General features: G+C 37.1%; 1 protein-coding gene across 4 annotated transcripts in view; it reads left to right on the forward strand.

Annotated features, from left to right (window-relative positions):
- LOC117141681 (acetylcholine receptor subunit alpha-like) overlaps positions 1 to 15,220 on the forward strand; it is a 74,684-nt gene that overhangs the window by 21,575 nt on the left and 37,889 nt on the right. For 3 of the 4 annotated variants that reach the window (XM_033305278.1, XM_033305285.1, XM_033305277.1), the window contains one exon: positions 11,905 to 12,085. The exons of the other annotated variant lie outside the window; for it this stretch is intronic. In XM_033305278.1, coding sequence (XP_033161169.1) covers positions 11,905 to 12,085 — 181 coding nt within the window. The remainder of the gene's footprint in view (positions 1 to 11,904; positions 12,086 to 15,220) is intronic. 4 annotated transcript variants of the gene reach the window in all.

The following is a 15,220-nucleotide window of genomic DNA, read 5'->3' on the forward strand; positions in this document are numbered from 1 at the left end:
GGAAAGGTATTAAAAGTGCAATGAATCACGGCTTTCTGTTTTGCGTGAACAAAAAAAAACTGCAAGCTGGGTCTTGCACATAATACTAACATCTTACGTATATTTCTTAGCAAAACATGGGTATTGATTATACCCGTTGCTCGAAGTCTAAAAGGGTATACTAGATACGCCTAAAGTATAAGTGTACAAACTTTTATATTCTTGATAAGGATCATTAGCGGAACGACCTGATAATGTCCGTCTCCCCGTATGAACCCTGTGGTTATAGCATTAATATAGATTAAGCGATTTTCGGGCCAAAAGAAAAGAAAACACATCTTAAAAAATATATTTCATAAAAATAGTACAAACATACATAGTTAAAAGTGAATATTTATAAAAATTGGATTTCTTGAGGCGGCACCACGTGATGCACCTAATAATCGATATTTACTAGACAATGTCTACTCTAGTTTTTCACACGTCGCAAGCGGAATACTGTTATGACTAACAGTCATACTTGACTGACTTTATTCTAATATAAAGCCATTTTTTGAAATTTATTTTGTGATATTATGTATACTGCTTTTGTGATATTATGCTATATTCAAGTAATTATAACATTAAGGCTATGTAAAGAAGAACTTTGTACATGGTGCGAATTTATCGAAAATAATACAGATTTAAAGGCTAAGAACTTGTAAAGTAAAGGGCATACTTTGTCAACTTTACTATGCATGAGCATATGTGTGCACACATACAGTTGTCGGCTGTCACTGTATGCGTAGAAGAGATTGCTGGCTGTTGAGCTTTCCGCTCTCTGGCTCTTGAAAACAAATTCAAGAGAGCCTGCACCCAGCTTTAGAGGCAGCACGAAAAAATAGTGCGGAAGCAAATAGTATGTTGCTACGTGGCTTGTTATTCTATGGTCTTTGCCTATACCATGTTTATAGGTAATTTGTATTTGTAATGGTAAAATCGATAACTCTAAACATTTGACCCTGTGTTTAATCAAGCGCCTATGAGTTTAAACAGGTCAGCAACGCTATTCGTACCCAAAAATGTTTAATATACAGCCGAAATCGAAGTCTCAAACAATAACTTGACTTGTATGTATGCCCCAATGTAATATCAAGAAAGAAAGTATTGGACGATTTTTAAATTCCTTCGCACAGCCGTTGGTAGACATGAGTACTGAGGTAAGATATAGTATGAAGGTCGAAATGGAATGTTTGGTAAATATGTAATACCTCAAATATGACAGTCTTAAGCCAAATTAACTGTTCTAAACCTCGAAAAAAGGCTCCAAGTAGTGTCTAAGAAACAGAAAAAACTCTTTGTTGAGCTCATAAGCTCGCGAGAGAGGGGAGCTTAGATAAGAAAAGAAAATGCCACAGCTGAGTTGCGTCTAAATTGTGACTCCGAAGTTAGCAAGTAAACAAATAACAATACTAGGAATTGCTGGCGGCTGCGTGGCCCAACATACTGCCCCCGCTGGAATCGCGGCTTTCAACAGAATTCAGTCCATTCACTGCTCGCTTCGTCGGTCCTGCCCCTGTATGATCCCCAGGTACGCTGATTGGGTTTCGGTCACTGAATCCAACGAAGACTTCTCATACTCGACGAAGGCCATTTTGGTCAACAAAGGGTGAGCGAGGCATGTGAGCTAGATGGCTGACCTGACCCTTTAGTGTGCGTATATTTTTGAAGAGAGGCTCTTCGACGAAATTCTAGCACTGGCTTCTCCGTTAATGTTCTAGGTAGTAATCAGTAATGGAGTGTGTGTAATCCGTATCAACCGCGTCTCTTGCATTAGCGGCAATCCTGGCAGAAGATTGACTTGGCCGATACACAGCTGTTCGTAAAAGATACTGGCGCCAATCCGTGCGTTGAGAACGATAATATTTAAGCTGTTAAGGCCAATAATCAAGGACGGATGACTTTCAATTATATTGGAGACACCAACAGCAGTGATGTTGGTCGAGAACTTAGGCGTTCGAGATCGCATTGAAATGTTTACTGACGAAACATCTGTTTCAAAGCTAGAATCCACTATTCCGGTGACACAAGCTGCAGATTTTGTCCTTTTAAGTTGAAGCGTATATGCAAATCGAGATGTTATGAGGTGCGGTTGAGATCCAGAGTCGAGTAGAGCACGGCAAGGAACGAAGATTCCTGAACGGTTCCTCACTAATACGCTTTGAAATCTCCTCAAAAACTGAGGATTTAAGCGTTAAGAGAACATCATCATGTTTCTCACTCAAATCGCTTTCAATTTCATCCAAATCAAGATCTTCAAGCACGCTCAGGATTTTCCGAAATGTTTTTTGCAGCTCAACAATTAGCTCCAACCTCACATGAAGAACGGAATCGTAAAATGATGTTAACGGAGAACTTGATAAAGAATCTGCTAATCGTTCCCCAATATATTATATATTGCAGCCGCGTGGCCAGATCGACTAGGCTATTGATCTTGATCAAGAAAATATATACATTTTATATTGTCGGAATCCCTTCCTTCTGCCTGTTACCTACTTTTCAACGTACTAGTGAAGGGTATAAAATTGTTTATGTTTGCTATCGACGGTAAAGGCGAGTGAAATGTTTACAACTAGGGTGCCGTCGATCGTGAGAGAGATGTATGTATGTCGTCTCAGGAGCTTATGTCGTATTCATTTGAATAATTGTACAGTAGTCACTGGATTTATGTTGTTGACAAATGGAATAATGGGTATCTCGGAATATACAGGTAGTTGGGTATTTGCGTTTACTTCACTCGCACCTCCTTTAGAAGACATCGTCGTTGTATTTCACAAAATTGTCTGTTTTGTTTGCTATGCGCCTTTAGGTAAATATGATGTAAGTGGCAATGCTTAAAATTATAACGATTAATATGGTAAATAAAATGAACTAACAAATTGATTCCTGTTTTTGGCGATGGGCAATAGATTTTGTTTAGTTTGAACAATCGTATTGGTTCATATAAAGTTAAATTTGCGCTGGACAATATAAATTTATATTTTTAATGTAAGTTTTATATTTTTTATTTCTAGTGTACACTGCCTTAATTTTATTTCACAATCTTGTTAAATTTGTTTTTTACTTATTTGTTCCAATAATATTACGCTCAATATATTTAATATATTCATTTTCCGATACAAATTTATTGGCAATTCGCTAATTGATTAGTAAGGATTTGAAAGATTTCTAAAGATTTTGGCGAATGAACATGGATACATGCGTTAGAATAATAATGTCTGGCTGCTTAACCAAGCTGAAGTTTTGTTGGATAACGAATTTTCTAATTCTTCATGTTTTAATATTTTGGGATTAAGAGTAGGAATATCTCTTTTCATTGTAAACTCATTTGTGAATCTTCGATATATTCAAGAAATAAGCTTAATGAACATATCTAGAAAATGTGATAGCCTCTTCTTCTTCCTATTTTATTAGTCTTTTTGTATCTTTGGATTTTTTGTATAGTATTTTAATTATTTCATTGAATTTCCTTGATTTCATGTTTTATGTGATGTAGTGCGCAAGCGTTTTTAATACATTTTCATGTTTTTTAAAATCTTGGTGAGTTTTATATATTATTGTTTGATTTATCATATGATGGTCTTGGTCCAGAGCTATTTTTATAGTCCCTGTGTCCATAAGTAAATAGCTATTTTTCAAAAATATAGGTGTAATACTAATTTGTTCGGCTGTTCTCAATGGTGTTTTCGTCCATGTCACTAATTTTAGAATCAGAGTCCGAATGGTCAGTTTCCCTGGAATGACACAAAAGGTTTCGAATTTTGATTATTTTTTTTTTTTTAATTTGCTTGTTTTTTGTCAGTGTTTTTCGCCCTTTTGGTCAAAAGTTCCTGTCTCTTTATATGGACACACTAGTTTAGCCTTATGTTTCCCTTTTAACCTTAGTATATTCAAGATCTATTTATGTTCCTTGTTTTTTTTTATTTGATGTCTCTTGTGTTATTTCTGTATTTTCATATTTTTGTTTAGTTCCGTACTATAAAGAAATATTTGTGCTGGAGTTTTACGTGTGGCATAATGGATTATTTCATGATTATAAACATAAGAGGAGGTGCATTAGTAATTATTTATTTTTTGTTAATTGTTTTATGCTCCCTTTCTATATCAGCTATATCATTTTTGCTAGTATAAATTTCAATATTAACATTCTCTTTTTGTAAACAATTTTGTACATACGGATCTTGACCCATTTGAATAGTTTTTGTCCTACTTATCATATTACAAATTTTCAAAGGAGCTTTTCTACTTTTCAATCCAATCAGTGGTTTTTGTTTTCCAAATTGAACTAAAAAATAGTCGTAATTCTTTTTAATTCCATGATGTATAGTGTTTTCATGTATTTCTAATATTTTTCATAAAAGTCTTCATACTTGGGCAAGTTTGGGAGTATTACAGAAGCTATAATTTATTTCGTTCCAGTATTTGTTTTAATTTGTTCCATATAGGCTCGTTAAAAAATGGCAGTCTACGTCATTGTTGATGTACATAATAAAATTGTGTCCATATATGTATATATTATCTAATAAAAAATTTCAGTCATGTTACATTTTATCACCATGCGTTAATAGGTCGTTTGATAATTTGTATGCAATCCCCATTATATTCCTGTGCACTGTGCACCATTGATTTTGTATCATATCTATATCCTCTTGTATCTATTTTGGAATACTTCCTCAATATTATCGTCTTTAGATATTTTTGTAATTTTTAACAACGCGTCCTTTCATTTACCTTTTATTTTCTAACGGTGCAGTTTCATATTGGGAATATATTGGGATATATTTAGTTGCCTGGTTGTACAAACACAAAAGTAAATTCGGAGCGCAGAAGAAAGAGGCATTAGTTATCAAAACGCTTTTTAAGGCTAGTCTAAACCATTGCATAATAGCTCTCGGTAACTGGATAAGTTAGGCCAACGTAAAGCCATACAATAAAACTAGATAATCAATTTTTCGATAGCTGGAATTTTTAATTCAAGTAAGTACAAAATTATATTGATGTATATATTAGCAAATTATAAAATTAAACTTGAAAACGAAGAGACGATAAGTTATGATAAACAGAAATTTAAATCATAAGAAAAATTAAATACTTATTATTGATTTGCTAGAATTATAAAATTTGTTTGAAAAAATTTAACAAAAAAAATTCCGAACAGCGAAAATACTATATGAGATAAAGGCGGGGCACAAATTATCAAACATGGTAGCAAAGGAAGGCAATATTCCGTAAAAATCGATAATATCCAGAAACAATAACAACGCTGCTAATTGCGAAAAATTCACAAACGAAATAAAATTCACGGCTGCAGCGGATTGTACTATATAAGCGCTTATGTATTGGTATATAGCGCTTTGGATCAACTTCCTAACGGTTGCAAAGTTTTGCGAGTGTTTTTTAGTGAGATTTAGGAACAAGCAAATGCTGCATCCAATGGCGCTTCAAAAAGTTTTAAATATATATATATGCATGCATGTATTCTCTTTTCCTTAATAAGCGTTTTATTGTCATTGTTCAAAAATTATGCATGCAATTCTAGCTACCAAATCTATCTACTATTTCGATACAACTGTGTCAAGAATTGAAAGTGAATGAATTTTTTGTTCCCGACCCTATAAAGTATACATATATAATTTACATAGGATATTACATTATTTTGGGAACGCGATATTGACCGCTTGCGATATTGCTTGTATACAATGAGCGGATTTTGATTGTTTACATGGCGTTCGCCACTCTGCATATTCTCTTTTCTTCGTTTCTTCGTTTGTTTTTTTTATTCTTTCTCTTTCCATATGAACGTCTAGATCCCAGGAACTATAAAAGCTAGCAAGTTGGCTTCTTTCCTGATTCAAGTGCCAAAATTCCCACCCCGGACACATAACATTTTTTTTAGTACTATTCATTTATTATTATACCCGTTACTTATAGACCGAATGGGCTTATTAGATTTGTTAAAAAATATGTAGAAGAAAGGAAAAAATATGTAAGGTAAAGGGAAGCCTTTCCGACCATATAAAGTATGTATATTCTTCATCAGGGTCAATAGCCAAGCCGATCTGGCCCTGACTGTCCGTCCGTAGGAGCTTTGAGATCTCAGGAACTATAGAAGCTAGAGAGTTGAGATTAAGCATACAGATTCTAGAGACATAGACGTTTGTTGGCATGCCCACCCTTTCCCACGCCCACACTTTTGAAAAATATGTTGATATTTTTTCATATTTATATTAGTCCTGTAAATTTCTATAGATGTGACAAAAAACACGCCCATTCTAACGCCCGCAAGGCGCGCAAACTACCACTTACACATACAAATGCCAAAAACGGTTACGCCCACACTTTTGAATATTTTCTCATTTTATTCACTAATATCTATCGATATCCCAAAAAAATGATTAAATTTCGCCTTCGTATTTTCACCAGCTGAGTAACGGGTATCTGATAGTCTGGGAACTTGTTAATTTCTATTGATGTTCCAAAAAGACCGTTGAGCTTTCTCGTTCACACCCCCATGACACAAGTCTATCCTTCTATTACTAGCACTTGCAGAATTACGATATGTAAGAACGCGTAGATACATATACATAATAACCTGCACCATGGTATGTTCATCGTTCCCCATTAAGTAAAATCTTGTGTTTAATTGAGAAATTAAATTTAATTGCGAACACAGGTTCTGAATATGTCTACATTTATATTTTACAGTCTACTGAAGAATTTTCTTTAGTTTCTTCCGTAAATTCGGGATTCCTAAATCGTTGATACCGGTGTACTCCTGAATACAAAGCTAAAATCCATCGAATTGCCTCGACGCGCCATTTAATTTTTAAATTATTTTCTAGCAAGTAATTTGTTAATAAATTGTTTTTTTTTTTTTGATTTTATGAATGAATGTTTGCTGTTGGAGCGAACAAAAAAAAAAAATTGAAAGCAAAGGTGGCATCGCTTACGCTGGGTTCAAATATTAGATTCGTACAATATGGTCGCATCTAACGCTTGCTGGTTTTTGAAGCTAAATGAAACAGCTTAAAAGAAATCAGCTATGTGCCTGAGTGTGGAGCACCGCTGAAAGGGTTTGCCCTGTTTTTAAGGCTGAAGCGGATTACGGAGCACACCTGAATAAAGAAAGAGGAACGGTCAATGTCGTTGATTAAGTGTATCCTGCACACACGCAATAGTGATTAATTTTAAATAGCGATCTGTATAAAACCTAATTAAAAGATAACTTAGGGCGTTATAAGAAAATAACGTTAATGGTTGGTCCACCAAATTAAAAGTAAATGCTGTGGAAGAATTACCATTATCCATTATTGCTGTTCAAATAGTTAGTATGAGGGAAGCCAACAAGAAAAATCTGTTTCAATATGACGAGCCATGTTCATACGGAATTGAAAGCCCAAACATTTGTCAGTGCTTATATAAGCGGAAGACCCTAATGCAAACAGGTATCTTCTTTAACATAAACCTCATAGACTGAATACCCAATCGAGTACCTAGTTTTTGAAGTGACTTTGAATATCAATATATACACACTCGCAGAAGTACCATATTCGCAGACAATTCCCACCTAATGGATGTGTTTTAAGCAGTTGTTTGCAATATCTACGCCATATGCAAGCAATGGCCGAAAATGAAACATATTTTTACTAGCAGACGTGTAGTGATTATCTTTGATCCTAAACACCCAGTTACATTTTATACTGATAGTGGGCCAATTTTCTGGCAATTCAATTTCGTATTGAGTACTATTGAGTTAATAAGCCTTTTCATTAGCTTGTTTTGCGAAATAGGAGGCGATTTTTATGATAACGATTTCAAGTGATTTATTTTATTTTCCTTCGAGAAATTTGGCAGCGATGCGCCACTTCGATCGCTGCTGCAGTAAGGTTAAAGACTCTTCCTTTCATCGGGACCAGAAAATCTGATGCAGGTAGGCTATGCGCCGCCAGCTATCCAAGCGATTGAAGTTTAAGTTTGTCACATCTGTCTCGATAAACGATAAAGGCGGGCCACCATTCCAAAAATGTGCTGGAGTTAAACGTCGGCAATGCTTTCTGAAATTGATACTAAAGGTCGAGAATACTCCACCGTAGATATGTGGCAAAGAAGGGTTCTCAGCTCATCGAAGGTCAAAACGGAAGAGCCCATAGCTTCCCAAAGACCATCAAAGTGATGCGATCGAGGCGGAATGAACCGCCACTCGATATTTTTCGCAAGGCAGAACACTGCCTTGGTGTGGACGTCGCTGAGGAATAAACGCATCAGTACAAGAAACTCGTTCTTTGCGCCAACAAAGCTAGTTGCATTGTCGGACCAAAATTGTTGTGGCATCATTTTTGTGCATATAAACTGGTGTTTGCCTTGCAAGAAAACAACTGCAGAAAGACCTTTAATGAGGTTCAAATGTATCGCCTTGCTTGCAATGCAAATAAAAACACAAATTTTGCTTTTTACATTCAAGCGCATGATATCTTCCATGGGCAGATCCGCCATTATGTGCTCAATAAGGTGATGTTTCGTTCGAAAACGCACGACTCACTACTCCACCCCTTTTTACGGGTTTCCTCCCCCCAATAGGCCAATATTGGGATCGAATTATGCTGAGAAGAGCGCGAGGACCAGTATGTAGCTTGCGCTCATGAGTGTGATTTATAATGGTTATAGTAACTGGGTGATCATTTGGTATGATTATTGGAAGCCATTGAAATCCAACGAAGAGTTGTTCAACCGACCATCTACATCTGCATCATCTGAAGTTATACCGAGGCTAGTGGACTAGACGGCGGTACTACCCCTTCGTCTGCAAGGATTTAATGTCATTCCATAAATGAGCACGCGAAACCAAACGCACTTTGAACTTCGGTAACAGGATTTCGAATGCCCTTGCTAAACTTATAGATGTACCCAAACGTACGCTGCAAAGCATCAAATGAATTCGCATATTTGGAGCATGCCACATTATGATTCATGCCGAAATTGCGAAAACTACAGTATCTACCTTAACATTCCGAATCTTGTGCCAACGGAAGGCTTTCGTCATAGGTCAACTTTTCCTTGCACAGCAGCTGAAGAAAAATCTTGGACTTTTAGATTACTGGACCAACCAAAACAAGTAAATCGTAGAACCGAGAGATTGCGGATAAAACTGAACGCCGGCCAGGACTCGATGTTGATTGATGGGTTGAAAATGAGAAAAACAGGTGATCAGACACCGGATCGCAGGCGAGGCCTAGTGTTTTTGTAAAAGCGCTTCCATAGTCAAACTTCAAGAAGGACTCCTTATCATCTTCCGAAACTCCTTCCAAAACAGCCGGTACATTCGAACACCACTTCCTTAGTTTAAAAATGCCTCTGGACTAGATCCCAGGCGTCTGCTGCATTATGTTGATGGCTTATTCTTTGCAGCTGGCGCCAGATATCAAATTATCGGCAGGCAGTAAGCAAGCTCATCTTTAGAAGAATCTTCCCGCACAATGCACTGGAAGTACGCATCCTCAGGCAAAACAGTGACACACCGGTACATTTTACAGATGTCTTCTGTGATTGCAGCTGTGATTCAAGAAGAGTCTGGTATAGTTTTCGCTGAATCACTGGAAAAGACGTCAGATCATCGTTTAAGGAGTATCCTGAAGAAGTTGACGCCGATCCATCAAAATCGACGCGAAGCTCGGTGGTGGTGCTGTACTCTGTCATGAGACATTGGTAAAAAATACCGACAGGAATTAGATTCGTCTGCCGAAACTTCTGACATATGTCCCATCTGCAAGTACTCCTTAATAAAAGCCTTGTATTAGGCCCTGACTACTGGACGATTCTCTTGTTTTCTCTCAAGAGATAATAATCTTGTGCAGAGCTTGCTGGTAGGACTTCTCCAACAGATATAAAATTGGCTGGCAATCGAACAGAATAATCATCAGCCAGGAAGCGAGCAAATTGTTTAACGAACTGCACTTCACAGTCAAGCTCTTCCTTCGTAGCACGGACAATGGGCTTGGCGCAGATCTCCGCCTATCAAAACCGTCAAAGCAGCGCCTCATGCAATCCAGTTGCGTTTCATTATTGGGCGGAACAACCTCGCATGACGATATCAAAGCCTTGCCATTGGAGCGACTACAGGCTCCGGAAACAACCCAGCCTAAACGAGTTTTTTGATTTAGAGGCAATCTCGACAGAATCCTAACTCGGCGGTCGCATGATTAATTGAATCTGAGGCCACCGTTTCAGTAAGCTGAAAGTAAGTAAGCTTCGTCGTGTAACGAAGACGAGGCTAAGGCTCCCAGGCCGGAGTTGCATTGTCTCATTTGATGGCCACTCTTAGGGCACTTGTATAAAAGGAGTCAGTAATTTTGCTTCTCGAAATCGACTGGATTCCTGCTGGATTCAGGTTCTTAAAACTCTGACAATACTGAATTGAGTGCACAGAAGCATTACTTAACATATGTGGCGAAAAAGGCTGACCTATGCATATTAGATGTACGATAAGATCCCATCTGGTTGCCTGATGCATAACCTGCCATGGCGAAATCCATAGCCTCCAGAGTCCTGAGTCGCTGGTGTAGAAATGACGCATAGCAAACCTGTTTTGCGAAAATTACAAATCTATAGCATGGTTGCCCTAAGAAATTTCTAGTAAGCGAACGGTTTCCATAGCCGTGCCCCTTAAAGAGGTAAATGCTGCAGCTTTTCTATGTTTGTGAGCTCAGGATTTCTATCAATTATCGCCGTAAACATAGAATAAATATCCGGCCAGTTAGCATAACCTCCAGCGAATTTCGGTAGCTAAAGAGGGGGCAGCGACGGCACCCTAATCCGCGAATAGCTGCTGATGGGCACAATCGCACCGAGAAATGCTGTCAGTTCTTCACTACTCAGTTCTTGGATTTGTGAGGAGAGCTTTGAAATCTTCCCACGAACTGAGGATAGAAGCGTTACGAGAACATCATAAAATTTATCACTCAAATCGCTTTAAATTTCATCCAAATCAAATTCTTCAAGCTCACTGAGGATTTTCCGAAATGTTCTTTGCAGCTCATCAATTAGCTCCAACCTCACATGAAGAACGGAATCGTAAAATGATGTTAACGGGGAACTTGATAAAGAATCTGCTAATCGTTCCCCACTCTATTATATGTTGCAGTCGCCTTGCACCTCAAAATTTCACCCTGTTTGCATCAGCGGTAACGTTGCCAGAAGTTGTGAGAGTACAAGAGAGCGCGAGAGAGGGGAGCACGCAGCTGATCTGCATAGCTAAAGCTGAGGTGCCGTCGCCTGATTGCAATCCGTGTAACTTAGGTACTGGCGACGGCTGCGAGATCCGACAAGTACAGAAACGGAGAGCAAATATCTCATGATTTCTCTCTCATTTAAAAATTTGCATATCGATTTGCAATTTACATAGAAATTGACAGGACATATATTAAAAAATATATATATGCAAACAAAATTGTGGACGCTTTTTTTCGTGTGCTTGCCGATCAAGGTAGGTTTATTGGAGGTTCTGGATTTCGCGAGGTTTGCACTTCATAAAAAATCCAGTGGGTTATCAGAAGCCCTAAGCCGAACTTTTAGCTTAAGCTATAAATTTTGGTCACTGTTACTAATTTGACAATCTTAATTGACCAATTAAACTTCGTTGCATTGTTCTGAAATATACGTAGACAAGTATCGCTTCATATAAAATAGGGGATTTAATTAAAACTCCTGATAAAATGTAGTGAACTTCGTATTATGTGTATTATTTGTATGTATTACTTCTATCCAATTAACACATTATTTCAAATACTTAGACATATATTCTTAAGAAATTTCCAATTTTTAACAATATAACATCTTTCCAAGTATTAAAAGTAATTATAATTTGTACCGATACTGAAAAATATCATGTAGTGCTGATGGTAACTTCGAAGTGACTCTTGCAACAAAAGCCACAATTTACTCAGAAGGATTAGTTGAATGGAAGCCACCAGCAATATACAAATCATCCTGTGAAATAGATGTAGAATATTTCCCATTTGATGAACAGACCTGTGTTCTAAAATTTGGCAGTTGGACTTATGATGGGTTTAAGGTAGGTCATTAAAAATCTTTGCTAATTTTTGTATAAATCTAATACACAATTCCTTTCGAAAGTTTTAAATATCATTTTTATTTTTTTCGATATGTTTAATTCATTTAGTCACAAAAGACCAAATTCCATTTAAATTTCTTTTTAAATTTTGCCATATGTGAGTAATAATAGTTAATTACTCATGAATTTTTAATAAGCCCCCATCGTGATTAATTTAAATTTTTATTGTAAATATACACAATGATAATGCATTTATATAACAGAAAAGTACTTTTTTTTGACATTATGGATAACATTCAGCACAGTCAAAATTGTACCCAGTGAAGTAAAAATTATTTATTCATAAAATGCTATGAGTAAATTTTAGGACTTGCATGTTTATGTTTCCTATTACTCTTTCCTGTGGAACAGCTTTTGTGAGATTCTACGTACACCTTATATTGTTGCATACTTAAGCAAATATGCCAGGTTCATCAAATAACTCAGAAGATAAGATATAAATATAATGAATGTACCAGCATTCTTAATGTATTAATGATAATGTAATACCCAATGTCCTGCTATTTCAGAAAATATAGTGCTTTATATGTTCAGCATAACAGCATCTTTAAATATATTTTAATAGATTTACATATTTATGTAATTTATTAAAGAAAAAATAATTTTCACTAATATAAAGTATTAACTTTTACAGCTTAAAAGCTGGGATTCTAGCGACGCCAACTATCACACTCAGATTCTTGAAAAAAATTTAGATTAATAAATTGAGATTTTTAATCGACCATTATTGAAAAAAATAATTAAATGAATTAAAATAATTAAGTTAGGAAATCGAAAAATTCATTTAAAAGCAAAAGAAAGAGAGAGATGGAGATGTACAAGCAAAAAAGGTAGTTCTGCATCGAATTCGAACGGGATTAGCAATCAGAGGGGAGGCGGCTCTTTTAATTTCTGGATGAACTATTTCCGGTATGATAGACCCTACAAAATATTTTTTCTCAGTTACGAATACCATATGTATGTAAGCGCGGACATACTCTGGCACATATGTATATGTCGAAGAGTCATCAGGATGCCCTTCTTCCTCTTCACTACTCTCGTTATGGTTCGCGCGACGTTTTCTGGCGCTTGAGCGAGGCATGTCTGTTATGCGTAACGATCGAAAACTGACTGCCTGATCTCTTCTTCACAAAATCAGAATTATGCGTAGTTCTTGACTTTACATGCAATACCAACACAATTATGACAGTTGTTCTAGTCCACATACACCAATACTTATGCACACCGCATTTTTCTGTATGCTTCTCGTTTTCGTACAGACATCTACTTCCCCCCCGCTCCTACCCGCGACCAGACTACGTTCGGCAGAAACTCTAACGGTTGTCTGCCGCGCATCAGAAAAATAAAAAGAGGCGTCTGCATGGCGCGTGCCAAGCAGAAACACGAAATTTCGTTTCATTTAAATGATCTGCGACATATATATAGATTTTGCCTATATTTGAAGCTCGTGGGGAATGCATTACAACTAGGGGTATTTGATAGTTAAGCAACACAACATTCAATGTTGTTTTTTTCATTGAGTTGCCTGTCTTTAAGCTATGTTATGGCAGAATCGGTCAGAGTGTATATCTCTTTGTTATTAGGTAAAGGTTCTAATTTATTCTTCCTAAAGATATCGCGCGTCCGTCTAGAACACGAATGCGCGGACCCTTACATTAATAACAGCTTTGACGAATAACTGTCAACGTTTGTCTCTTGTTTCACGGAATTAAATAGAAAAATTTACATCTGTCAACTTGATTGAATAAGCGGTTTTAAATTCAATGCATCGCTTTCTTATAGCTTAAGCTCGGGTATTTGGGGTTGGGAATAGCGCCCCAGGTAATTTGTGAAGATTGAATAAGATCCATTCATAAAAATTAAATTTATCCTATAGGGCAGAGTTGCTACGTTGTCCGCAGGTTCCGTTGACAATTACAACCCGAAACCTAATACAGTTTAACGGGCTGAAGTGGTTGCTATACAGAATATCAGATGTGGTGCCGTTACATCTGCTCCACAGTTCTTGAGTTATTATAGACAGTATTTACAGGCTCCTTGTATTTATTGTAGGTTGAAAAATATATAATTTTTCGCAGTACCAGTAGTAATTCTCTGGCAGCTATATGATATTGCTCCGATCCGGTCGGATCGACCTGCTAAAGAAAGAAGACTTTGGAAAAGTTGTATTTAGAAATATATAAGACCAATAGGGAAGTTGATGTCGATTCGGCTATTGAACTAATCGTAAATGTATTCTTAACTGACTGAAATTCTCCTTTGCATAGTATTATAATATTTATAAATATATGAGCAATTACAGAAATACAAGGCACATAAAACTTCCTTTTCTTCGAGAGCTGGACTTCTATAATATTCATCAATTTATTTATGAATTGAATTAAAACGAAGACCAGCTTGGTGTGTTTTTCTTTTTCCACTCGAGCCGGTAGGTGATCGATAGATCATCGATAGAACAATCGGAAAAGTGCCGGCCGAATTCTGGGTCCAGTATTAGGCCATCCTTTCTGACGGTGCCTGAATAAAAAGATGGAAGTGTTTGCTACAGGGCATTTGCGATAATCGTGAGTGTGCACTACTTTTTTTTAACAACTTCAGAATGTTTGGGATCAGTAAGTGACGTACCAGTCTGAATGGTAGCTACCCGAAGCGTGCCATCTACACCCTGGTGCATCTGGTGATGCGTCCTAGTCTTCACTCTATAGGACCCGTCCTGTCGTCTTTGACAACTTGAATCTGAATCTGCCGCTTCGTGAGTTCTGGAATGACCACGTCATTGACTTCTTGACGGAAATCAATACCGCAGTCGCTGCACACGTGTAGAACCAGATTATACGAAGAAAATGACTCTACGAACGAATTGGAAGGAGAACAAGTGTGCAATTTGAGCATTGTAGTTATTTGTTTTTCTACCACGTTGACCGAGTCTGGGAGGTGTAATTTTGTCCTGGGGCCACTAGTCGCCGGATTGGTGTAGCCAATTTGGCCCGTTTAACCACAGCTTGTGCTGCGTGTTGTACAATCGGAAGAATTCTCCTGGGTAGGAACATGACAACACTGTGAGACTAACTTCGT

The sequence above is a fragment of the Drosophila mauritiana genome, chromosome 3L, assembly GCF_004382145.1.
Source record: "Drosophila mauritiana strain mau12 chromosome 3L, ASM438214v1, whole genome shotgun sequence".
NCBI lineage: Eukaryota > Metazoa > Arthropoda > Insecta > Diptera > Drosophilidae > Drosophila > Drosophila mauritiana.